This window comes from Tasmannia lanceolata, unplaced genomic scaffold (genome assembly GCF_043159265.1).
Source record: "Tasmannia lanceolata isolate RefF3 unplaced genomic scaffold, GAP_Taslan_0.1 ptg000016l, whole genome shotgun sequence".
Taxonomy (NCBI): domain Eukaryota; kingdom Viridiplantae; phylum Streptophyta; class Magnoliopsida; order Canellales; family Winteraceae; genus Tasmannia; species Tasmannia lanceolata.
In genome coordinates this window covers 14,796,519-14,823,545 of record NW_027518693.1, presented here as the reverse complement: position 1 = coordinate 14,823,545, position 27,027 = coordinate 14,796,519, and the positions used below count along the sequence as shown (strand labels likewise).

The following is a 27,027-nucleotide window of genomic DNA, read 5'->3' as shown; positions in this document are numbered from 1 at the left end:
CCAGTCCGATTTTGCAACTAACCGACTATGGTCTTACAATCGGCTCTCATAATCTAAAACGAACAGCGGTGTTCCAAACCCATGAGTGGCAAGCTTCTTCTGTTTTCTTTTTTCTTTTCTTTTTTTGAATGGCTGAATGGCAAGCTTCTTAACCTTGCACTTTCTGTTCTCAAGGCCACCATAGAATTAGAAACTTTTCAACAGTTCAAACATGACCATTCCCCTTAATAATTATAAAACTGTCAAACACTGAGAAAAATGATCGCTAACTTCTCTTAAAAGAAGATGAGAAACAAATAGAAGAACCTTGTGACTAGAAAGTGTCTTAGAGGATCTTGCAAAGTCTAACAAGAAATCCTAGCCCAAGTTCTCAAGCACAGAGTTCCACATGCTCTCTACAAAGACAAGAAAAGAAAACAGCCATACAAATTTACAGAATTCTACAGGGACCTGAGCATTTTAGACATTTACAAGATAGATATACAAATAAGAAGAGCTGCTGGTAATACTTACAAATCTGCTTCTCCAACACCTTTCTGTAGTTTTTCTCAATGCATACAAAAGAGACAAAAACATAAATACAGAAAGATGTGTTAAACACAAGCTTACTCAGGTAAAACCAGTGCAGCCTCTTCATTGCTTTCCCCCATATTGTTGCTAACCTTCTCATGTTTCAAGATCATTTCAAATGCTTTTGTTCGATCTTCCTTAACCAGCTCCCTCAGAACCTCATCATCAATGTTTTCGGTTTCCTTGTAAGAAGAATTTTCGAGGCATCCACCAGTGAAAATCATCCGTGACTGCAACTCTTTCAATGCAGTCCTACCATATTTCTCCTCCTCTAACGTCCCCGATGCCAAGAGCCGATATACATATACTACTTTCTCCTGACCGGGTCGGAATGCTCGAGCAATAGCTTGCTTTGTTTTGGAAGGATTCCACTCAGAATCTAACAGAACAACCCGTGACGCTGCCGTCAAACTGATGCCTTCGGCGCAAGCTGTAGTTGATGCAAGCAGTACTCGAGAGGCTCCCCCACGTTCTTTGAACTTATCCAACACTTTTGCCCTCTCACACAAGTCCAGCTCACCTTGAAGCACCAACACCTCTTCGCCTTTTTGCCACCCGAAAACCATCTTGAATATCTCCACGAACAGATTTATAGGCGGGATGTTGCGACAGAAAATCAGTACTTTCTCCCTTCTGATGATGCAATGTTGCACGAGGTCGATAACGAATTTCACCTTTGGACCTTTGTTGATGTCAAATTTATACTTATCAAGATCCTCCAATTCATCTGTACTGAAATACTTGGTCACACTTGCAACAGTTTTTATCAACCATGGATGCATTGATCCAACGGTAATCAGAAGCTCTAACTCAAGAGCATATCCTTTTCTAACTTTTGCTTCAGTTGCTTGTTGTAGCCTTGATAAAATATCTTGCTGCACATCTGTAGATTTCATTAAGAGTGTATAGCTTTGTAAACCAGGTAGCATGTCTAAAGTTTTGCCATCGTAGGCATCAATAAATCCATTTGTGACTTTCCTTAGCATATCAAGGCCCACTTTCCTGTCTTCCTCTACACTTGAATTGATTCTTTTAGCAATATTTTCTACGAAAAATCGCCTTCCTATCTTCTCTCTCGGTTTGCGGACCCTCTTGATGGCCATTTTTGGGTAAAATTCCTTTGCCAACTCAGAAATAAAGCTCGGTCTTGCCAAGCAAAGAGTGTTGAAATATTCTTCAAAATTATTTTGGAACAATGTTCCAGAAAGCAAAATTCTCAAATCCGTTTTCACTTCCATCAATGCTTTCCTCAACTTTGATTTGGTGCTTCTGGGGTTATGACCTTCATCAAGGATCAGAATCCCGGGATTTTGTCGCAAAACTCCTGCCATGTATCTCCTATGTTCAGATTTTGAATTTCCCTGCGTTAAGGAGGAAAAAGATGGGTAGCTCATAAGGAGGACACTTGGATGTTCATGCCATTTTCGTAATTTATCTAAGCAATCCATAATGTGCATCATTTCAAGATTTAGCTTGAGGTCTCCAACAGATTCACGTTCTCCACAACTTTGAATTTCCTTTTTGTAGTTTCTGCGGCTATGTATTTGGTAAATAGGAACAGAAACCTCCCACTTCTCGAATTCTTTGTACCAAGCATAGAGCGTGGTCTTTGGAGCAAGTATCAAAGGCCGCTTTCTGGGATACAACTTCAAATAGCTGACCAGAAATGATATCACAAGCAGTGTCTTTCCTGTTCCTGGAGAATGTGATATTACACAACCGCCTAATTTCACAGACGCAATTTTCATGTCTCTCGGATTCAAAGTTCCAGCAATGTTTTTCCAGAGAAATTCAAAAGCTTTCTTTTGGTGGGCGTGTAGTTTTAATCTGAACTCTGGTATGATAGTCCAAACATTGTCATACTGTTCTGATACGGAGATGGTGTTTGAGGAAACAGCATTGATGAAAGGATTCAAACCCAAATCGTATTCCCTATCATGCACCAAGTTGTTTCCATTGCATTGTTCATCAATTCTGATCCAACCATTTCCCTGAAACTATAAGGAAACCACAATAAATGTTAATGATAATAGAATCAGAATATCATATTAAGGATTGCAAGAAAGTTTTTTCCAAGTCTTGAAATTGGCTTACAATGGGTGGCAGCACATATTTTATTTCAGTGCTCACAATGTTGCAAAGATGACATATAAGTCCAACTTGTTCATCCAGCTTGTATTCGTGGTCGCATGGTTGTCTGTTGCCTTTACACGAATTGTCCGTAGTAAAATCAGAGAACCCTATGCTTGATTCCTGAAAATTAGTCGATAGTGTTTTAAAATGGAATAGTTGGGTTATTTAGAAAATCATTTCCTTTTTTAAAAATCCTTCTTTCAACCACTTTAGAATAAACAAATAAATACACTCACTAACACCACTTCACTGACATGCAGTCAGGAGGGCTCAATACCAGTCTGGAAATTGATGCCTAAAAAAAACACCTTTTCTCATCTTGAAAATACATTTTACCCTATTTCTAGTTAGATTTTGGATGGCTATATTTTTATCATCTAGTATGGTTTATTCTTTAAATTTCTAATGTTGAAGTGGAAGCTTGCCTCAGAAGTTCTGTGCGACCGTAAAATCTCTAGCAAGTTGAAGGGAAAGTTTTATAAGACAGCTGTGAGGCCAGCCATGCTGTACGGCTCAAATATTGGTCCGCCAAGAAGCAACATGTGCACAAGATGAGTGCAGCGGAGATGCGAATGCTTAGATGAATGTGCGGCCACACAAGGTTAGATAGAATTAAAAATGAAAACATTCGTAAAAAGGTGGGGGTGGCACCAATTGATGAGAAGATGAGAGAGCACCGCTTAAGATGGTTTGGACATATCCAACGTAGGCCTTTGGATGCTTCGGTGAGAAGAGGCAACTCGTGCCAAATTGATGGAGTAAAAAGAGGCAAGGGCAGACCGAAAACAACTTGGGTAGAAACAATGAGGAAAGACTTGATAGATAGGAACATAACAGAGAACATGACCTTGGATAGGATAGAATGGAAGAAAACGATCCACGTAGAAGAACCCAACAAGAACCAGGATTAGAGCCGGGTAGATTCCTTTCACCTTCTTCATGAAATTTTTCTAAAGGATTCATTTAGCCGACCCCAACTAGTTTGGGACAAAGGCTTTGTTGAGTTGAGTTGAGTTGAGTTGAGAATGACTCACAAACCATTTACGCTTTTGTTTGAATCACTAAGCATATAGCTCCATCTCTAATTGCATCAAAACTGGTTGAAGTTTGTAGTTTGTACCACTTTTCTAGTTGTCGGTTTTTTACAGCAGAAAATTATCCATAAACAAGAGATTAAATTAAGGCTACTGATATCCGCACGACCTTGTTTTGATAATGGGGCGAACTCACCCTGTTTTACATTTTTTAACTAGCAGTCAAAGGGTATTACAATTTGCAAAAAGCTCTCAGCAGCCAATTATAGTATCAAAACATGGTCGTGCGGATATCAGTATCATACATTAAATAGGAAAGCAGACACTTATAGTATCAAAATTGGCCGGCGCGAATCTCGGCAATCGCTTGTTCTGATTCTACATATTGATCATTTTGAACTAAAAGAAAACTTTTTGTTCTGTTCAGTATCATACATTAAATAGGAAAGCAGAAACTTATATTATCAAAAAATACATGTACCTTGCCTGCTTTAAGAGAAGTATGTGAACTTATTGAATTATCCATTTCTTTCCACAAATCATTATGCTCTGGACTTTCAACGCAATCATCATCACACTGTGTCCAATTAAACACCATCCTTTGGTTTGATTTGTTGATTACCTGATTTGCTTCCCATTGAGAAACAAGTGGGTCCTGTTTATCCATTTCATATTCAATCTTTTTCATGCACCCTTCTATCATTTGCCACAAGTTTTTACTGTAAATTCTTGCTTCAACACCCCTTTTTGTCTTTGATGATGGATAAGGAGAGTTGCTCTGATAAGAATTTGAATATGCCTTCTCTCCCTTTAGATACTTATGTGATCCTTTCTTCTTCGCTCTATCTTTTGGAGCTCTATCCCTATATCCATAGTTGTCCGGGTCGTTAGGATTGAGGGAAGGAAATTCCATATCATTTATTTCTGATGCCCTCTTTCTTTGTTTTGTTGACGTGTTGCTTTTGCTATGGTGCTTAGAATAATTCTTACTAATCTTCTCCGCATGGTTTTCTTGAATCTTAACAAAAGGACCATCTTGATTTAATACAGGATTAGCATGAAGCAACATGTTTGGGCGTGGTACCAGTTCTGCGGAGCTGTCAATCATATCTGGCAGCGGACTACCAGGGGAAATATCACTACTTGGAATAGCATTGTCGTGGAAAGAAAATTCTACGCCATTCATATGCCAAGCGTGGTGTTCTTCTATATCTATAGAATCAGTAAAAATTCCATGGCATTTCTTGTTGCGCTTCCGAGGATAAAATTTGCTCTTATCATTACTATACACGCCTTTGTCTTCTTCGGTTCTTTCACACGTACTTTTAACCTCCTGGTGATTCTCATAAATTTTCCAAACCTGCTGCATAGAATCAAAATAAATGTTTTCGTGTCGTAGCCGACTATTTTCGTTCGCTTCAAACTTATTGGAATCATCCATATCACTGTGAGCTATCTGTTCACCCTCATTTTGCAGTTTCAGAGAACTCATCTCTATCAAAAATTCATTATCAGCTTCAAGCAGTAAATCATGTCTACTGGGTAACTGAATTGGAGATGCCGCTTCCTTTTCTTTCCATCTGTTAATCTCATTTTTCCTTGATTTAGTTGACAAGCGTTTAGATTTTGAAAAACAATCATAGCTAACAAAATTATCAACTGGCACCTTTTGACGTTTAGGACGTCGCAAAGCTAAGCAATTATTCATTTCATTATGTAATTCATTTTCCAGAATATAATGAATGGGATTTGCCTCAATGATAGTTGATGGAACAATCATACGCTCATGAAGGGCAAAAGTTTCAATCCTGGGTTGCAAAAACCCATTGCATCTTTGGAAACTAATGGCTTTTACATTGTTGGAGACCATATCATGACTTTTAGATTCGTGTTCTTTACTCCCAATATCATCGTCTCGATCCCCATTCAGAATTAGATAAACTATCTTGTTGTGCATCAATATGACATCAAAGCCACTTCCTTTCAGAGTAGAAATAACAAATAGCCATGCAATTTCAGAAGCGAGAATGCCGCTAAATAGTTTACTTTCATTTGCAGAGCGACAGTCTTCGAAAGAGCTCCACTGGTACCATCCATCTTCAGAGCATTTCCTGTTGGGTTTTTGAAGGATAGCAATATTGTCAATTGCAACCTCTTTGCTGCCCCTTTCAAGTGCACTCTTTTTCTTCACAGACACGTCTTGATCCTGATCCCTGTAGAAGCTTACTGAAAATTGGCAGGTGCATTTATATTCATGAGGCTTTCGGTCAATTGAAATGATTTTAGCGTCACGCCATGCCTACATAGAAAAACAATTGCTAATTATCATCTTCTCAAACCAAGTAGAGTGAACATTGAGAAGACTGTTCAAGTTACATATGTCAAAATGGCCCAAATGCTTTAGACATGTTCTAATCAGTGTTTTAAAATGTGAATGCGGATCAGAAAATGACCAAAGCAAATCCGAGTCGGCTCAGCACAACGCGGTCAAGTAGTCGGTTGACACAGCTGAATACTTGTTGGAGTGGCATAACTCAGGAGAGTTAAAGGAGTTTTGATTGACTTTGGAAGGCAAAATGCAGAATCGGACAAGAACGAGGCCAAGGTAAAAGGAATTCGACTCAGGAGAGTCCACCATGAAGCAGGAGAGTTTTGAAAGTATGGTTCTAATACTGTTCAGTAGGTTCATGAGATAGAAGTTCAAATAGATAATTATTAATCACTAGATGTAAGCACCATTAAAAAAAAATACTAGATATAAGCAACGCCAGTTTGTGTGATTGATATTTATGGTAGGCATTGCAGAATTATGTTATATTCCGATTATTGGTCATAAAACACCTCGTATACTATGGAAACACGGCTTTGAAAAGCTCCAATGGTATGGTTAGTAATTATGGTTCTGGAAACAATATCAATAGTTCTGGACCTCTGGTTATGTGGATATGAATATATGAAGCACTAGAAATATGAAATAATGAACATATAACATGTTTGAAGTATAAATGATTAAATAACACCATCTCTAAAAGCTTAAGCTTTTGGAGTAAAATAAAACAGCGAATTGGACATGATGAGCTATTGTAAGTTCAAAACTAGAATGAACCCCGATAAATGAAAACAATAACGTACTGATTGTAGATTTTCTTGAGTCGAATTGATTGCATTTGGGTAGGCTGAAAATATACAAACATCTATGCCAGGCCTCAAGAAGCATCTGCAATCCGATATGCTTGCCATTCTTGACCGTAACCGAATGTTGTTAGGAATGACATTCTCCTCTATCCCATATCCGTGGTGTACAAATTGGACAATGATACTTCCACACTTAATTCTAACTTGCTCTATGCCCTCCCATGAACCATTGTGAAATGTCTCGAATGCTGCAAGATGACAATAACAACATGAGCATGGTGCAAATTGTGTAAAAATAATGATAGAAATAAGAATTACAAAAGGAAAACAATAGACGTTTGAGAAAGCATTTCTTTGGGAGCATTAAAGTATTCATAGACCATTAAAATCCAGAACTCAAGATTCAACTCTGGTTGTAAGAATTTCGAGTCAAAGTTGACTCAGATGAGTCCCAAGAGTTTTGGTTAATGTTTCTTAAGTCGTTAGTCGACTCTTCTGAGTTCTCTAAGGCAGAGTTTGCTTGGTGATTGAACTAATAACCCAATATAAGACACTCGAGCAATTCTAGGATCAACTCACTGACTCCTTAATGGTCTATCAGGTTGCACAATTATTTCTCTGCTCTACTAGGTGTTGAGCAGTTTTGGGGCTGTCATGTCATCTACAAGTACTGTTTGGTTCCATGTGTTCATTCAAACTACTAAGTGACTGACTACCTAGATTGTCTCCTCCTTGTCTGCCCATGTGGCATACTAGCAAACTATTAACAAAAAAGCACAAAAAGATGGTTTTTCACTACTAAAAGACTACTTGGCTTCTCTTTGTCACTGTCCACGTGGCATACTAGTAAACTAATAGCAAAAAACCACAAAAGGTGGTTATTAGCTAGTAGAGTGTTGGAGTTTATGTTTTTTTCTCCCTCTTCTCTCTATATATTGGTAATGAAACCCCCGGCACCTACTGCCACCTTATTTTGGTAATGACACTCCACACTAGGAAACTACTTCAGCTGACAACCAAACAGTACTTACCAGTTACCACTACTCTACGAGGAGACTACTATATTGGATTGTCTCCTCTCTGTTGACTACCTAAGTTTTAATTAACCACTACTCTACGAGGTAACTACATGCAACCAAACTGACCTTATAGCTATTGATTTTACATTTCATCTCCATAGATGTGAATGGTTTAATTGCTTACGGAATGCATCGGTTGGAGGTATGGGTTGAGACAACTGTTTCTTTTCCATTGCCATTCAGCGAGCTTGCTTGAGCATTCCAACACTTACTATCTGAATTCAATGCCTAGTATCCCACTGAAAGATGAGTAAATACCCAATAGATTAGTGCATAAACAAAGGAAACACAATGCAACACAAAATTCTTTAAGCTATATTCAAACTCCTGGGCAAATAATATAGGCAATGATGAAAAGCTCATAATAAAACATTGGACAAAATTATAAGAAAAATGATACCCTCATTCCCATATTTGATCATGGTACTTATCTCTCCAATTTACGCCTCATAATTAGCTGTTGGCTCTTACCATTCCAATAAAAGCTATATTCAAATCCAATCAGGAAAGTACTTAACAAAGTGAGTAGTGCCAATATCAAAATATAGGAGTGGAAATATCATTTCCCATAGAAAATTGCCATTAATTCTCTACCAATCAGAGTCCACTTTAAGAACCATCTTAACCCAAGATCTTGTTTTCACTAAAGGGCCCACCAAATGACGTCTACAGTAAGTGGGTAATTTTAATCTAGTGGGCCATCCGGATGATCCTAACCATCCGATGGCCGATCAACGATCCAGATCGCCAGAGGGAGATGCCACGTGTATGGTGGGCCCACATGCAAAAGTAGTAAAAGAGTCTACTCTAGTTTTGCTTTTTTCAAGAATGGGCATAGGTTAAACCAGCCGCGCATACAGCGTAATTTAGCAAATGGATTTTCATCCGTACATACTCAACAATCTGAGAAGAGAGACAGAAACTATTGCATGCAGAGAACAACATAAATGATCTTTCCACCCCTTTTCCCACCATTTCCACTAACAATAGCAGCATTTTTATCTCCTTTTATCTGTCTTGTTCCTCATTTTTCAGGAAAATATAAGGGGAGTGAAAATACTGAGAAAGGGGAGTGCAAATATCATTTCCCAATTAAGAAACCCATCAAAAAAATTACAAAGAAGAGAAGGAGAAAATAAAGAAGACATGCATGAGCATCGATCAAACCTTTACTAGGAAATCCAAGCCAACAACAGAGAGTCATCGGAAAAGAGCAAAATCCTCGGAAATTCCGGCGACCCAGTGCCGGATTCCGGCCAACTTAGATCCAGAAAGGTTGGTGAACAGAGTACTGAGAGATTTTACAGAAGAGGAAAAAAATTGAGGCGGAGAAATCATTCACTGGTTCTCACAAAAGTGATGTTTTATTTTGGGACGATGATAAATTCGCACCCACTATTGGATAATTCTGAACACTTTAACGTGATTTGACTTTAAAAAGCGTTAAAGTCTGCCACATACTCCCCTTTAAAGAAGTGTGAATTATCCTAGAGGGGGTGGGAATTTATCATTTCCTTGTCTTTTTTTTTATTTTGCCATGTCCCACGCATGCATAGCTCTAGCGTATAAGAAAAATGACATCCTAACTCCCAAATTTGATAGGGAAGTGATATATTTGGCCCATTTTCTTTCCTGGTCCACCCCCTCAAGTGTATTTATAACTGCTTTTTTAAACTAAACGGGGTGGCCCAGGGAAGAAAAGGGGGAGAATGTATGATTTCCCTATTTGATAATGGTACTGTCTCCCCAATTCATAAAGTACTTAACAAAGTGAGAAATGGAAATATCATTTCCCACAATAATTTAATTGGCATTACCCCAAGATCTTGTTTACACTAACGGGCCCACCAAATGGTCTACAGTAAGTGGGCTGCCCATTCGATGATTGATCAACGATCCAGATCGCTACAGGGACATGCCACATGTATGGTGGGCCCAAATGCAAAAAGTAGAAAAAAAGGGTGCGATGGTCCGTGGCAGAGTGCACTGTAGTTTTGCTTTTTCAAGAATGGGCGTAGGTTACACCAACCGCGCATACAGCGTAAGTTAGCAAATGGCTTTTCATGAGTACATACACAACAATCTGAAGAGTGAAACTACTGCATGCAAATAACTACAGAAATGATATTTCCACCCCTTTTCCAGCATTTCCACTAACAATGGCGGCATTTTGATCTCCTTTTATTTGTCTCTTTCCTCATTTTCAGGAAAAGATGAACAGAAAATACTGAGAAAGGGGAGTGAGTGGAAATATCATTTCCCAATTAAGAAACCCATCAAAAAATTTGCAAACAGAGAAAGTGAAAAAAAAAAACACACACACACACACAAAAGGAAAGAAGAAAAAGAGAATATTAAGAAAGCATGCATGAGAATCGATCGAACCTTTTCTAAGAAACTAGAGCCAAAAAACAGGGACAAATGGGAAAAGAGCAAAACCCTTGTAAGTTCCGGTGACCCAGTACCGGATTCCGGCGAACTTAGAGACCAAGGGATTTTTTATAGAAGAGGAAAATTTGTGGTGGAGAAATCATCCCTAAAGAGTTCTGATAAAAGTGATGTTTTATTTTGTTTGCTTTTTTTATTTTTGCCATGTCCCACGCATGCATAGATTCCGAATACGGGAGCACGAGATGTGTTTCAAAGCGCGATAAACGAGGGAGAAAGAGAGGCGTTTTTGGGCTTTTGAGAAATACTTGTCTTATCCGCCTGTTTGGATTACGAGAATAACATTTCTGATGGAAAAATTTTCTGCCCTGGGATTTTATTAGGGCTGCAACTCGGGTCGGGCGGGTCGGGTTTTGGAGAACCCAACCCTACCCGAGAAATATCTCGAGTCGGGTCGGGTCTGGTTTTTTTTTTTTTCGGAAAACTCACGATTCCCAAACCCGGCCCTACCCATGATAAATCTTGGGTCGGGTCGGGTCGGGTAGGGTTTTTTCACGTTGACGCAATTTTTTAAGGAAAATTCTTATTTGGCAAGGCAACTCAACTCATAGAAGCAGAAATTACACTCACATTGCACTTGAATCAAACAATGATGTAATTACACTCACATTACACTTGAATCAAACAATGTTGTAATTACAATCAAACAATGCTGAATCAACTCAACTCATAGAAGTAGAAATTACACTCGCATACAATGACAGTGGGTGCGTGGGTTTTCACTTTTAACTTTTAACTAACAATAGAAAAAAATGTACATACTATAACTTATGTAACTCGGGTCGGGCCCCTTCAAACCCGGCTCGACCCGAGATTCTTGCGGGCTTTTGAATGCCCAACCTGGCTCGACCCGAAACCCATGAAACCTGAACCCAACCCAGGCTATTTTCGGGTTGGGTCGATGCGGGTCGGGTAAAACCCGGCTCGAGTTGCAGCCCTAGATTTTATGCCTTCTCTCTATTGGTAATGACACATAACAGGGTTGGGGAAAACACGCTAGTAGAGCCTTGGGGTTTTATGCCTTCTCTCTATTGATAATGACACTTCCACAGTGTTGGAGAAAACACGGATACATCGAGGCGGATAAATTTCCCCATTCTACCTGTGAATCAAGAAAATAGCCACGAACAAAAAAAGCACAAAAGCACAAAAAATACTAATCTACCATACAAACTTGAGAGGCTCTTGGGTGTGTTGGCTGCCCAAGATAGGCTAGAGAGACAGAGAGGAAAAGAGAAAGAGAAAGATAGAAGAGAGAGAGAAAGAGGGAAGAAGAAAGTGGGTTTCTTCTTGGGATCCTCTTGGGGATATTATCTTGGGTTTTCTCTCGGGTTATTCTCGGTGTACAGTCTTGAGTTGAGAAGCAAGGAAAGGGTTGCGGATTTGTGGGTTTGAGATTAATCCATTGTAATCCTTGTATTTTGTTTTTCTCATACTGGAAGATCGTGTTTCTTGCCCGTGGGGTAGGCTTGGCCGAACCACATAAATCTCGGTGTTCATCTTGTGGCTTGTTTGTTTATTTTATCTTTTCCGTTTAATTTGTGCACGATCGGATTGACTTGCCCGGTGGATTTTCTCAATAAGTGGTATCAGAGCTGTGGTTGGAGCGATTGTCGAGGCTGGAGCCGGGGCCGGGGGATTGTGGATGTTGAGATTGGATCGCGGTTAGAGCAATTTTTTGGGAGTAGAAAGACTGTCAAAGAAAGATTCTTGTTCGAGGTGGAGCATTACACCGTGAAGTGCGAAGTAATCTGAGATGACGGTAAAATCAAGTTCTACTCAGTTCAACATCGACAGATTTGACGGAAATGGTAGTTTCACCCTATGGCAGGTGAGGGCGAATGACATCCTAGTTCAACATGGCTTGGCTAAGGCGTTGAAGGGGAAGGATGGGAAGCTGGAGAAGATGACAAGTGTCGAGTGGGAAGACATAGAGTCAAAGGCGTCAGCACGATTCGGCTATGTCTGACAGATAATGTTATGTTTAACGTTATGGAAGAAGAATATGCGCCTAAATTATGGTAGAAGTTGGAAAAACTTTACATGTCAAAAAGTTTGCCCAACTTATTGTATCTGAAGTGGCAATTGTACGGGCTGAAGATGCAGGAAGGCAGAGATCTTCTGAAACACATCACGGTATTCAACAAGCTTTTAGATCAACTCCACAATGTTGACGAAAAGTTGAAGGAAGAAGACAAGTTGTTTCTTACTTCTCTTCCTTATTCGTACGACAATCTGGTGACAACTTTTTTGTATGATGAGGAAACAATAAAGTTGGAGGAAGTCACGGCGTCGTTCTTATCAAATGAGATGCGAAAGAAACATGTTCTTGGTGGACGTGAAGAGCACGGGTTGGTTGTTCATGGTGGGAATCAAAGATGAAGGTCATCTGACAGGGAATCAAGAAAAGGTAGGTCAAGATTCAGGGTCGACGGAAAGGATGTGCAATGTTACTATTGTAAGGAATATGACCACATCAAGCGGGATTGTCCAAAGTGAGCTAAGCAGACGGACAATGGTACTACGAATATGTCGGTGGCGTTAAAGAATGAACATAGCGAAGAGTTTGGAGACGTTCTCACAGTCTCCACAGGTAATCACACGTCTCCTCATGATGAGTGAATTTTAGATTCAGAGTGCTCTGTTCATATATACTCCAGGAGGGAATATTTTGATACGTTCTAGGAGACAAGGGTGGCTATAGTGTCCTTCGGTGACGGGTTTACTTGTGACGTCACGAGATTTGGTACAGTGAAGATTAAGATGTTTGATGGAGTGGTTCGTACTTTGGGTGGTGTGACGTATGTCCCAAAGATACGAAGGAATCTAATATCTCTTGGCTAGTTGGACTCTAAGGGTTGCAGGTGGAGCCATGAAAATCACACGCGGTTGTGTGGTTATGATGAAATGAGAGAAATATGGAGGATTATATCGTCTGATCGGGGACACGGTGACTAGTGTTCCTAAGATCTCGACGGTTAGTTGGAAACGGAGTGGTAGCGCGTGCACGCATAGGGTCTCTTTCGCAATTAGTGTAGGGACTGGTTTCCAGGTGGCAAACGATGGTGAAAAGTACCTGCGTTGGCGATGATGGATCGAGATCTCTCTCCAAGGTTTGACCGAGTGAGTCAACAGGTTGGCAGCTACACATCTGCATTGGCCGTGTTGATCGAATCGGGAGGAGTCAAAACCAATGTGATTCGAGGGTGTGTAGCTGTTACTTTCATGAGGCCAATGGTGGTCTGCGACCATAGCAGATCGATGGCGACATCAACGAAAAATCTTCAGGTGGCTGAAAAATAAGCCAATGTGGAGATTGTTGGAAAGTTGCCTTGTTTCCCATACATGGTGGGAAGGCAAATAGAAAATTCCTATTTTAGGGTTTGGAAAACCAAAACACATAAAAAAAGATATTTGTTTTCTCTCTTTTGGGCTGCGTCAAACTTGAGAGGCTCTTGGGTGTGTTGCTGCCCAAGATAGGAGAGAGAGAGAGAGAGAGAGAGAGAGAGAGTGGGTTTCTTCTTGGGATCCTCTTGGGTTTCTTCTTAGGGATATTCTCTTGGATTTTCTCTTGGGTTTTCTCTCGGATTACTCTCTGTATACGGTCTTGGGTTGAGAAGCAAGGAAAGAGTTGCGAGTTTGTGGGTTTGAGATTAATCCAGTGTAATCCTTGTATTTTGTTTATCTCATAGTAGAAGATCGTGTTTCTTGCCCGTGGAGTAGGCTTGGCCGAACCATGTAAAATCTCGGTGTTTATCTTGTGGCTTGTTTGTTTACTTGATATTTTCCATTTAATTTGTGCATGGTCAAATAGATTTGCCCGGCGGATTTTCTCAACAAAAAGAGAAATAAAAAGTTTTTCTTCTCAAGTTTTCCCAAAAACTTAAGGTATACCACAAGAATAGAGGATTAACAAAGAAAACTTGGAGCAAATACAAGTTACCTCAACAACCCCTTGCAAGAGAATGTTTTCCCACCTCGAAGAACAAGGTGAGAGATCTTCTACTTCTTCTCCGAGACCTACTCTAAAACCCTAGATTTGGCTCTTCTTCTTAACTCTTCTTGCCCCTTTGCAAAGACTTAAACTTTCAATGGAGTTAGGGTTACGAAAAAACCCCTTTAGGATTTTGCCCTAAAACAAACCGTAGATGAACCAAGAGAAACCCTTTTCCTCCTCCCCTTTCTCCTCTCTCCATTTTTTTTTTTTCTTTGTTTTCACATCACCAAACCCTCTCTCACGACTCTTTTTTCTGAGTGAGGCGTGAGAGGGGTAGGGCCTACTTTATGGGGTGGACCCACCACACATAGGCCCCTACTGGCTCTTTATTTTGCCACTCCGCACTAGTTGAGAACTAAACACTACTTACCCCTCCTCCCTGTTCACCACTTACGTTCTAATTGAGAATGATCCAGTTGCAGCTGAAGACCCGCACTTTTTCGTAAGGTCAAAGGTGGATTGGAAGGGGGATAGCTAGAATTTTTAATACGGGGTTCATTCCAGCAATTTGAAGGCTTGCGTATGTGTTCGTATACCCATTTGTAAGGTGTTGATTGTATATCCAAGGGGATGTACAATATGGATGAGAAGTCTCAATCGTGTAGGCATATCTGACCGTTGAAGTCATACAAACGGAGATCGTCCATAAGTCTCCACCCTAACTCATCAAGAAAACCTTGTTCACGGTTGTTACAACATACCAGGTCGAGCAAGATCTGACCGTTGGATCATCAAATACTAGATAAGAGGTAGTTAGGTTAGATTAGGTAAGGGGTAGATTATGATGATCTTTTCATAAGTTGATCTTATTAGAGTAAATCATGATGATCTTTTCATAAGTTTGTCCTCATCTCCCATGCTTATCTCTTAATTGAATCATCCAAGATTAATAGAATCTATTTACTTTATACCAATGAAAGGGTAGTTGTTAGTATGCTTCATGATTTCCTCCCAATTAACCAGGTTCCAACCAGGTTTGGAATTAGACTTTGCCCAGAAAAATTGTCTTTGGGTCTGATCAGTTTGGTTGAAAATGATTGTAGATCAACCATAAGCAAGACAATTGTGTGGTTAGGGATGCCAAACGTGACTAGACTTGAGGAGGGTAAGGCGGGCTCCACATGAATACAAATCTTCAAGTTTTTTTCTGAAACCTGGTCAGTGATTGGTTGGATTGAGAAAATTCCAAGATGGGATTAGTTGGATTGTCCTTTTCACACATAGAGACATTGTTCAATTAGTCTTTGGTATTACATATGAAGTGTTTGGACTGCAGAAAGTTTTTTTAATTTTTTTTTTTTTTTTCTCTTTTTTTTTTCTAAAACATACCATGTATTAAAAAATGGGGGTATTTTCTTTTCTAGGAAAATAAAATTAACAGGTCTGACTGGTTTTTGTTGTTTTCCCTGTATTTTGGAGAAAATTTAAAGCTAGGAATAAAATTCCCTAAAAATGAGTTATCCAAACAATGAAGGAACTCATATTCGGAGAAAAGTTTTTTCCAGGGAAAATAGATTCCATATAAACGAACATCCCCTCTAGAGAATATTAAGAAGCCACCCAAAAAACACAAGTGTGAAACTGAGGTTCCATTCAAAAGGTGATTGGATGAATGTCGGGAGTCATGCAATCCTCATAAAGATTAAGAGGAAAAGCATAGAGAAGATGAATGGATAGAGGGCATAGGAGATTGGACTGCAGGATTTTTTCCAGAAAAGGAAAAATATTTTTAAATTTCCTCACTTTTTTTTACTCACGAAAAAAAGAAAACTCGAATCGGTAACTATAAATTAGTCATAATCATACCACTTCCTTCTAAATCGTGGAAGAAAATTTTCCAAGAAATTTTTTTCATCCGAAATGTTTTTCTTGCAATCCAAACAGAGCCTTGACCATTTGAAGGCCTTCCATCAGACAGAAAACCCAACCCTGCGAACCACTAATCCAAAGATTTTATCCCCTCGGTGAACAACGTTTAGGCTCTGTTTGGGCTACAAGAAAAACATTTCTCGTGGAAATTTTTTACTCAGGATTTTTTTTTTCTTTCTCTAATTTAGAGGGAAATAATATGGTTATGATTAATTTACAGAGATATCATCATAAATCGAAGGTATGTAAAAGAAAGAAATTTTAGAAATATCTTTTCTTTCCGAACTTTTCCAGAAAATTCCTCTTGTAAATTGAAGAGGAGTGAAGTTATCAAATATGGAAGTGCAGATATCAATTCCCTGCTTAATAAGGGCATTGTCTAGTTCTATGTAAAGGGTTAATAATGTGAAGTCCTTTAAGGGAACAAGATGAACGGTTGGATGTTGTGCCAGATGGAAGATGTACCAAGGATAAGGGTCAGATGAACTGAGAAGAGCTGTATTTACAGAAAAGCGTACGAGAGAGAGCAGTGAAATGTCGTTGTTCTTTGCAAAAGTTTGGCAGAAATTTGGCCACATGTGACCACCATCAAATATAAGGTTATAATAATGACGAATGAGGGCAGACTACGATATACAGAAGTAATGTGTATGTGAGGTATTTTACTATTGGTGTAGAAATGATTAGTGTGCACTCTTTGTTTTGATGAGATTTGGAGAAACGGGGAATGGGCCTGGGTTGTGGAACTCCTAGATTTTATATGGTGTAAGCCCATCTAGTCCAGTATTTTTCAAAAAGTACTGTACTGTAAGGCTTTCTCTCGCTTTTGGCATAGTGGGTCTCCTAAGGGGCTTTTCTTCTTTTCCTATTCCGTCCGTCGCATTGCGCCCCCTCTGTGCAAGTCTGCAAATATGGCTTTCCTCTCCTGTAAAAAGAAATTCTTGTAGGGACATACTGTACGCCCACAGGCCCCACACGATAGCATGATCCAAACCGTCCATTTGATATGCTACGAAATAAATGGGTTATGCCCAAAAATCATTTCCATAGGTTGATCCTAGACCTCCAATCTATATAGGAACCGCATATTATGGAAACCTCTGTAGTTCAGAAGGTTGGGATCATCGTATGGATCCGGAAATGGTTTTTTGGGGCACAACTTATTTATGCTGTGACCCATAAATAGACAGTTTGGATCATACTATGGTGTGGGCCGTAGGGTACCTTTTGAAAACTACTGGGCCATACGGGAACACCATCCTAGGCATTTTTTCCCGGATTTTTTGTTCTCCTTAGAGTAAAAAGCACATAAACTCTCAACATAAGGGTTAACTTGCATGTCCTTAGGGCTCGTCTTCCCCCGTAAGAAGGCCTTTCTTGAAAAAGCCTCATCTCTTCTATTACTTGAAAACTATTTTAAATGTTTGGTTCAATAAAAATTGAAAGTGGGAACTTTTTCTGAAAAAAAATATTTTTTGCGTTTGGATCATGGTTAGGTGAAAAATGAAAATGAATACTTCACTTACATTTAATGATATACTAATGGGCCCATATAATACTAAAAGTTTTTTTTTTTTTTTTTTTTTGGAAATGCTGGATTGTATTAAATATGAGATAAATCATGACCAAGGCGATCATGGGATGAAACAACGCCAAACATGGAAAAAAGAAAAGAGAATAAAGAACAAATCAAAGGAAAAGAGAGTCAAAGCACTCACTGCTCTACCCACTCTTGCACGGGTAAGCATATTCACTTCTCCATTCGCTGAACCTCCTGACATGGTGGACGTGGACCATGTGACCCTCCATCATATCCACGATCTCATCAAGGAACTCTGAAAATCTCCGAGGGTTAGGAGATGAGCCTTCTAACCATCTCGTGACATTTAATGAGTCCCCTTCCACTGTAAGGTTATCCATATCTCTTGCCGATGTCAATCTAATACACTGGAAGATTGCTCTCACTTCTGCTTCATTCGAGTCATTATGTCTTATCGGGACTGATAATGCCCACTTTGTGGTGCCATTCTCATCTATTAGAGGGCCCCGGGCTTCCCAAATTTGAGCCATTAAAGTTCAACTTTAGCCACGCCATGGTTAGGAGGTGACCAACTAGGAGCTACAACTTTTGCACTTTCCCAATTTCCGTGCTACTACATATCTCTTTCCAACATCTTCTTATGTCTGATGCCGAGTAAAAAGGGAATTCTGGAAGAGCTTTGGCCTAAGAAACAACTAAAGAGATGACCTATGAAAAGAAATAGAGGCACTTTTAGCCACATTCTTAAATGTACGGGCATTTCTTTCTTTCCATAACACTCAAGTTGTGGCCATCAGGACCAATTTTCAGAAGACCTTCCTTCCTCTTGCTGGGCCAAGGAGCAAGATTCTAACTTTCCAGAAATTTTGGCATGGGAGCTAAAAAAACCCAATAGATCTCCAAAAGGTCCAAAATCTTACTCCAGATCTCTCTAGCATACCTGCAGTGGATTAGCATGAGGTGCACAATCTCTTCCGCTAGCAAACATAGGGCACAATGATCTATAATGAGAAAGTGACTCGACATGTATAATTGATTATTGGGGCCTATATAATTGACTCCTCATGTATGTTAATCAACGATCTACTAGTAGGCCTAAGATGTAGACCTTGTTGTCAAAAAACCAATGACACCCACAAGTATAGTAATTAGTTATTTAATAGTGGGGCCCACATAGAGGGCATAATGGTGAAAAAAATGGAGCCTAAATCATACTAAGTAATGATATACTCGTGGGGCCCGCATGTATTGTAATGAGTTAGATACTAACGGGGCCGATGTAGAGGGCATACTGATAAAAAAAAAATAATAGAGCCACGTAGAGGGCACAATGTTCAAAATATTTGGAGCCCACATAGAGGGCATAATGGTAAAAAAATATTGGAGCCTTCACATATTGTAGCAACTCATATACCAATTACTAAAAACCAATGTGCCTCATCTGTTTGAATGTTGCTTAATATTTCTTTCCACATAGAAAGGAAAGTGGCATCCGAGATTTTAAGATGAAAAACTCTAGGACAAAAATGGGTGTTTTCCTTTCCACATGAGAAAGACCTTTCCTTGTGCAACCAATCAAAGACACTGGTGAGGACTTGAAAAAGGTTTTCCTTCTACCATTTCCACCACTTTCCTAGTAACCAAACAGGTCCTTAGTATTTCAGTGGCACAGAAGCGATCCTCGTGGCTACTCTGATCTAATGGGAGGGTGTCCGATTAATAATCGGAGGCTTAAAATCTACAAAAATTTGGGAAGACCCTTAGATACCTCATGAGTATCTTTTGAGAATTGCCACAATCAGAACATAGCATGGCTTGAAGATCTAATTCACCAAAACACTCACAAATGAAAGGCTTCCCTAATTAATTGTGTGGGTCTTATCCATACTTGGGGAGTACTCTATCAAAACTGCTTACCCTATTGCCTTTAAGGCTACTAAATATTCCTACAACCACCCACAAGGATCCTCCTATCTAGAATTTGATATGGCAAGCAACTTGGCCTACCAGAATCAAATGCTGTCTCTGGAAGATAGCCAAACAATGCACCCCAACAAGAGCCTTTTTCAGTGCAAAAGGACTTGACATCACAATCTTATGCCCCCCCATGAGATGGATGTCCACTTATTCTTACAGTGCATGCTAGCTTTGAAATTGGAGTTCAGTCAATATATGAAGTTACTTGGAACTGAGTGGGAAGACTTGAATGATGCAATCAAACTTTGGCATAGTCTCACTCAGTTATTGGATGAATTAAAGACTTCTGCTTAACCATCCTCCCATGTATGTACTGTGAAATAACTGATTACTCCAAAAGCTTAAGTTGTTAGAGTTGCCGTTATTTAAGTATTTATACTTCAACACTCTTCCTCACGAGTGGCCCTCTTTTGGCGCATGGCTATATATACACGTGACACATGTGGCCCCTCTTTTGGGTTGCCGCCGTACACTTGGCATTTAAATATCTAGGAGTTGTTGGGTTTTGAACCCGTAACTTGCAGTGAGGCAATGGCTCTATATATACCATCTGAACAACCAATTACTCCAAAAGCTTAAGCTGTTGGAGTTGGTATTATTTAATCATTTATCCTTCAACAGATACCCTTTGCATAGTTTTGCCAATGAGGAACACTAATTCCTTTCAACAAGCACAATGTGTTAAAGTGGACATTATTAGAGAATTTTCAAAATGCATAATAGTATTTGAAAATTAAAATGTTTTTACAAGTTTTTAATTTTAAATGTAAAAAGAATTTTAAGACAGGGCAGGTCGACCGGGGTTTCCCGGGCAACCGCGGATTGGTTACTGGAAACGTAATTGATTTCCAGGGAGGTGTCGGATGTCGACCATGGAAGGTCAGTCGACCGCGGTTCTTTGGATCGTAAAAAATAAAATGGACATGCGCATGCCGGAGGGCGACCACGGTAGCCCGGTCGACCGCGGCTGTTCGAAAAACTATCCGTTGGGAGAAAATAGACATAGCTTTTCACTTCCGGTTTTCATCCTTTCTTCATGTCTTTTCTTTCCCAAGAGTCATGGATGTTTTTCAAACACAAAGGACACTTTGTGGGTGATCCAAGACACTTAAATCACAAAGAGTTGTGATCGAATGGTCATTATTCAAACCAATCAAAGGGAAGTCTTGAAGAGATGTTTCTCTTGAAGAATAGACATCTAGTGCTCTATCTTAAGAGCTGAAATCTGTTTTTTTATGAATGGAAAAACAGTTATTGCTGTACTTTCTTGTTTTCTCTCAATAGCTGTCTCTCTCTCACTTGTATTTTCAAGATAGTTTTGTTCAAAAAGCAATGCACTAAAATCTGTTTTATGCAGAAACAATTTTAGTGATTTTCTCTAAGGTTTGAAGTTATAAAAAGGTGTTTCGGGTTTGATTCCGCTTGTGCAAAGCGTCATCAAACATTTGTAGAATTGTTCTACAAGGCTTCATTGTACCTTGGAGGCAATTCGGGGATCCCCTTTGCACTCAACTAGTGGGGGCGAATATTGTCTTAAGGAAAGCGATTACGCGCCTTGAAGCATTTTCTTGTAATCATATCTAATCATATCCTTGACTGAAGGACATTCCAAGTAACAGACATGAGATCGTAAAATATCACAGTGAGGCTACTAGACTAGATTAGGATCATTCAATGTTTATTTCCTGTTATGATCTCTTATACCCTAATAGTATACTTCGCAGAAATAATGGAGCTTTCCTGTTGGGGCAATAACACCCATGTTTTTACAAACTTAGTCACATAATAATTTTCGAGTTTGATCCTTCGTTGGGTTCTACAATAAATATGGGCTAATATGTATCGAATATATCACACCCATAAATTTTTCATGGACATGATCTTTTATAATCTTATATCAGCCATGATTAAAAGCAAACTTATTATAACAGCCTCCAATTAACTATCTAGAGGGCTGTAATGTAAAGAAAAGAATCTTGGATCTGAACAAGAGTGTGGGGTTATAACACCTCCTTGGGTGTGACTATGAGACATGGATATGGTCGAATCTGTTGATCTTATTGGCGACCTAAATTTTGGCCCATTGTTGTTGACCTCACCTTGATTAGGTGATCCTAGAGCCTATTGATCTATCAAGCCTCATTTATGTTCAACCGAGAAAAGCTAAACCATTGTTTTTTGTAGTCTTACAGATTAGATTTCCACTCTCCATGGTCTGAGACCATGCGGGTTGCACCTTGATGTTCTAAAAGATTGATGATCGTAGTTACTCAAATGAAAATATTAAAAAGGAAGTCACTTTATGTTCTTCCTAAGAGATATTTATTAGGTCCAACTTCTCCATTGTTTACGTGCTAGCAAAATGTCGTTGAGAACATCTTGATCAGATGACACTGGGATCTTCGTCCATCAAACTTTGTTTATGCTTCCAATAAGAACAGCTAAACCACTAATTTGTGGGTTGTTATCTTACCAAACGGGACCAAGACGATGTGGGTCACCTCGTAATGTATCCCTCTCCCATCATCCCTCACCATTGGGTAAGCTAATATTCCAGGAAAAAAAAATCATGATATGAAAAATTGAGTTTCTACATAGTGTAAAAGTGAGTTTCTACATAGTTTGGCCAAATGCCATTGAGATCACCTTATCAAATGATCTTAATCCTTTCATCATCAACCCTCATTTATGGTCCGGCCAAGAAAAGAAAAATTGTTAATTTTTTTGTTCTTTATCTTACACATGGGATGTCTATTTGGTACATGGCCTACTCCGCCCCGAATCCATGATTCCCGATTCCCATTCCACCAATTTCTCAAACATTTCATTATCATCTTACACATGGGATGTTCGTTTAGGATGGGACCAAAATCATTTCATTATCATCAACGGTCTCGATTTCACTTACAGGCCTTCCCATGCCCCATGACTAAATTGTCTTTTACCATTCATCGTAAAAATGACTTTATACGGAGCCGTTCTCTCACTAATAACCTGATTATCAAGTAATTAAGTCGTAAAAATGACATAGTAGAGTCGTTCTCTTACTAATTAACTGATTATGAAGTAATTAAGATAATCTAATCAGCATATTTTTAGGATGTGGACCTTCCCATCAGGCCTTATGTATATTTATATACTGGGCCGGGCCAAGAGACCAAGCCCACTGCCGACTCTCCATCACCCCTCACTACTCATAGTATTAGTACTAGTACCACCTATTCAACTTATTAATAAAAAATAAAAGTAAGTTCCAACTTGGGTCTGTTTCCTCTTTGATTGCTCATCTTGAATTTCTTACCAAAACCCATTATTGCTATCAGGAAACTGAGCCTTTCTCTATAAAGTATATACAAGTACATTTGGTGTATACCCACATGTAATGGGTGCACTAGACTCTCAATCTTTTTCACCAAACTTTCTTAATTGGCTCAATTGATAAAGAAGTCATCTTAATGTTATTTTTCCTTTTACAGCAGGTGATGTTAGAATCTATAGCATAGACTCAATCTTTATCACCAAACTTTCTTAATTAGTTCATTTCATAAAGTCCTTTTACAGGAGGTGATGTTAGAATCTATAGTATTGACACATGCTCTAGGTTCATACGCTGAAAATTGGTGTATAAACTCTGTACAAACTCACCACTCTGCTCTCACAAAACAAAAAGCCAACCCCCCCCCCCCCCCCTCTATAGGCATAAAAGCCACTTAGCCAAAAATAGGTTAAATCTGAAATGACGAGAATACCCTAATAAAGGTTGGTCACATGGATGTCGTTAAAGAGAGATGGGGATGTTATTGGGGAGGGTAATATTGTTATTCAATACTATAAAAAGGCTGTTTCGATTTTCGAGACTGACTCTGTTATTTGTACTGAGAGGAGAAAAGGTGAAAGAGAGAGCCACGAGAAACGGAGAAGAGTGCGCAAGTTCCGAGGTGAGTCAGCAACACAGAAATGTCAGTATAGAGAGAGAGAGTAGGGGGATTTATACCTTAGGGCATAGATTCAATAATATACCCCTTCTTCTTCTTCAAATTACAGTTTGCCTATCTACTTAATACTAAACATTGAACATGTAAAGGGAAATGATAATTCTAGGAAGAGGAAATCTGCTAAACCATGAAAAATATTCCCTCCAATATTTGTAGGGCTAGTTGTGACTGTGAGTAAGGGTGTCAATTTTGGCTCGGGCTCGAAAGCTCGCTCGAGCTCGGTTCGAATCCTTAACGAGCCGAGCCGAGCCGGCTGTCCAGGCTCGTTAAGCTTAACGAGCCGAGCCCAAGATAGGCCAGGCTCGGCTCGTTAAGCATTTAATATATTTAAATATATATATGTTATATATTAATATATACACTAAAAGGGTTGTCCAGGGAGTGAAAGGGAGAGGCAAAATATGTCACTTCTTTTTTGGAACCCCATTTGTTACTTGGATCATCCCCCGTAGTGTAAAAAGAGTAGTTGAATTACACTAGATAGGGCTGTCCAGGGAAGATGAGGGGTGTGAACTTAAAATAACAAAAGCTCGTTAAGGCTCGCGAGCCTGGCCAAGCCCGGCTCGGCTCGGCTCGTTTACACCCCTAACTGTGAGCATGGTTTTAAATTTTCACCACAACAAAATTGCCAATACCCTAAATGGTACAGGTTTTCGGCCGAAATTTTATGAAATTCAACCCAAAAAACTCAAAAATTTTAATCATACGGTATTTTTCCAAAATTTCAATAGAAATTTGGTATTAAATAAAATATTGTTTTTTAATGGTGTACCGGATTTAGGACGAAATTTCGGTTTCGGCGAGGGCCGAAGCGCATACTGAAACCGAAATTTAAAACCATGGTTTGTGAGTGATGGGCAAATAGGGGCCGAGTGGGGATCATGAAGTGCCTCCAAAAACTATGGACAAGTGCCCAATTTGAAATATGGTATATCTTTCCCGGATTTTTCATGCTCTGTCAATTCGTCCCCCTTTCAAGTCTTCCTCACTTCCTCCTTTCTCATCTCTTATTCACAATTGGGCTGACAAATTTTTCACGGGTGCTAAACATGCCATATGCCATAGGTCTGTATGCAGATAGTCTTGTTTCTTAATTTTAAAGAGAAATTATATAGTGCTCAGGCTCAATGTACAGTCTCAATTTAAAAACCTTTAAATAAAAAGAGATTGCCTAATTAAATTTGCAAAAGGAAGCCAAGGCCCTATTTGATTTAGATTTTGAGTCTAAAATTAATTATTAAACCTAACTACATTAAATTGACTCCCATATATCTTAAATCGACTCCTCATTCGTCTTTCTCTCTCCTCTGGGTTAGAGAGAGAAAGTAGAGAGAGATAGACACACGGGAGTCGATTTAAGATATTTGGGAGCCGATTCATCACAGCTCAAACCCATTATTAGACTCAAATTACATTCAAATTTGAGTCTAATAATAGGTTTAGGGCTGACAATCCGTTGTCACGATCTGAAACTAACAGGGCATTAAAGACTATGACAACAGTCACAGTCGGTTGTCACAATATTAAACCGAGCAGGGCCTAAATATGAGATCAATAATAATTAGTTTTGTACTCAATCATTTCCCATGTTCTAGTGGGCACAGAGCACACCTAACTGCATTAAAAGGTGCCAACAACGGATGGTTAGGATGAGGCTGCTTCATAGGGCGGGACCTCATTATTATACAATTGTGGTGCGCCATTGAGTATCATTTTTTATTGATTTGAACCCCTACTTGCGGGGCCTTGCATTGGATATTATATGGCCCAAAAGTTAGGGAAGTGATATACTTTACCCCTTTTCTTTCCCAGGCCAGGCCCCTCTACTGTATTTATGACTACTTTTACACTACATGTAGGTGGTCCATGTGAGGATAAGGGGCAAATATATCACGATCCCAAAGTAATGTCAGTTATTTAATCTTAACCTCTAATGATGCTAGTAGGTTTGTTTGGGATTATGGAAATTTCTTTCCATGGAAAGTGAATTTTCAGCATTTAGGGAAATGATTTCAGCGCTCCAATTTTTTGATAAACATGCGCTCCCATTTTTGTCGTGTGGTATTTAAAGGGCTGTCAGAGGAATATTATGGTTCTCAAAAAGCTCTTAAAGCCCTTTAACTACACGACAAACATGAGAGCACATATTTATCAAAACATTGGAGCTAGTGCCGAAATCATTTCCTTAAACTTATTTTACCTGGATATTTATTTCTAAGTTAAGATATTTCCTTGTTTTAAGGAGAATTGCACACCAAAAAGACCTAGACTTTTATTTACATGGATTTTTTTTCATAACATTTTCCCTAGATCAAAACCCCGCTTTGGCCCTTGTTTGGATTGAAGGAAAATATCTCTCAAGGAAAACGGTTTCCTAGAATTTTTTTAACCACAATTTAGAGGGAAATAATGTAGCTATGAGTTATTTAGAGGCATGCCATTATAAATTGAACGTCCCTCTGAATAAAACTTGAATGGTTCACTTTTTTCGTTTGCAACTAGGCGTGCCTCTCGGGTAGGGTTCAACCCGAAAAAAAGTCAGGTTCGAGTTTTCCCAACCCCGGTTGAGGTTTTCGGCATCCGGACCCGAGTGAAACCCGACTTTTTTATGGATTTTTTTTTAAAGCTTAAAAACCCGAGTCGGGTTGAACTCGGTCGCGTTGGGTTCAGGATATAAAAACGGGTTTCTCGGGGTTGGGGCGATTCTCGTCGGGTAAGTAATCAAGTCGGGTTGGAAAACAGGGTTCCTTGGGTAGGGTCGGGTTGGCCTCAACCTGAACCCAGTTGCACCCCTATTCGTAACAAAACAATGGAAGAGCAGGAAGTTTTGGCAATTTTTCCTTCTTTTCCAATCTTTTCTATAAAATTCTGGCAATCCAAAGAGGAAAACACGACCTTAAATGTGTGTTTTCGGCTCATGTTCAAATAAAACTACATGATATTTATTGTTAGAATAACACGATTGGCTTGGTTTTCAAGCGATGGGAGATCCAAAGGGAAGCCTCTAAAACGAACGGTTTGGATCAATCAAAGGTGAGACAATCTAGACTAGACGGTGTTCCACCAAAATCGAATCTCATGTTCAGTTAGAAAATTAGATTAAATGATGGAAATGAGACTATCCCAAAATTCAAATTAACCAAAAGGGCATTTATGTAACATCAGTTCACATATAGGAAGCCCCTCCCCCTTTTTCTTTTCTTGGTTTTTTAGCACAGTTCCGTAGAAAGAGTAGGGTCACTTTCTCGTA

At 39.3% G+C, this 27,027-nt stretch overlaps 1 protein-coding gene across 5 annotated transcripts; it reads right to left on the bottom strand.

The window, feature by feature from the left end:
- Positions 1-250: 250 nt before the first annotated feature.
- LOC143848158 (SNF2 domain-containing protein CLASSY 1-like) lies at positions 251-14,361 on the bottom strand. Of its 5 annotated transcripts, none has more exons than XM_077357012.1 (6): positions 14,343-14,361; positions 8,076-8,190; positions 6,870-7,120; positions 4,219-6,036; positions 2,665-2,823; positions 251-2,567 (listed from the first exon to the last, which is right to left on the bottom strand). In XM_077357012.1, the coding sequence occupies exons 2-6, from the start codon at positions 8,128-8,130 to the stop codon at positions 606-608; spliced, it is 4,245 nt and encodes a 1,414-aa protein (XP_077213127.1). In that variant the 5' UTR covers positions 8,131-8,190; positions 14,343-14,361; the 3' UTR covers positions 251-605. The 5 variants fall into 5 exon arrangements, with proteins under 5 accessions (XP_077213127.1, XP_077213125.1, XP_077213124.1 ...); XM_077357010.1 differs by lacking the exon at positions 14,343-14,361 and adding an exon at positions 10,337-10,470; XM_077357009.1 differs by lacking the exon at positions 14,343-14,361 and adding an exon at positions 9,119-9,408.
- Positions 14,362-27,027: the final 12,666 nt, after the last annotated feature.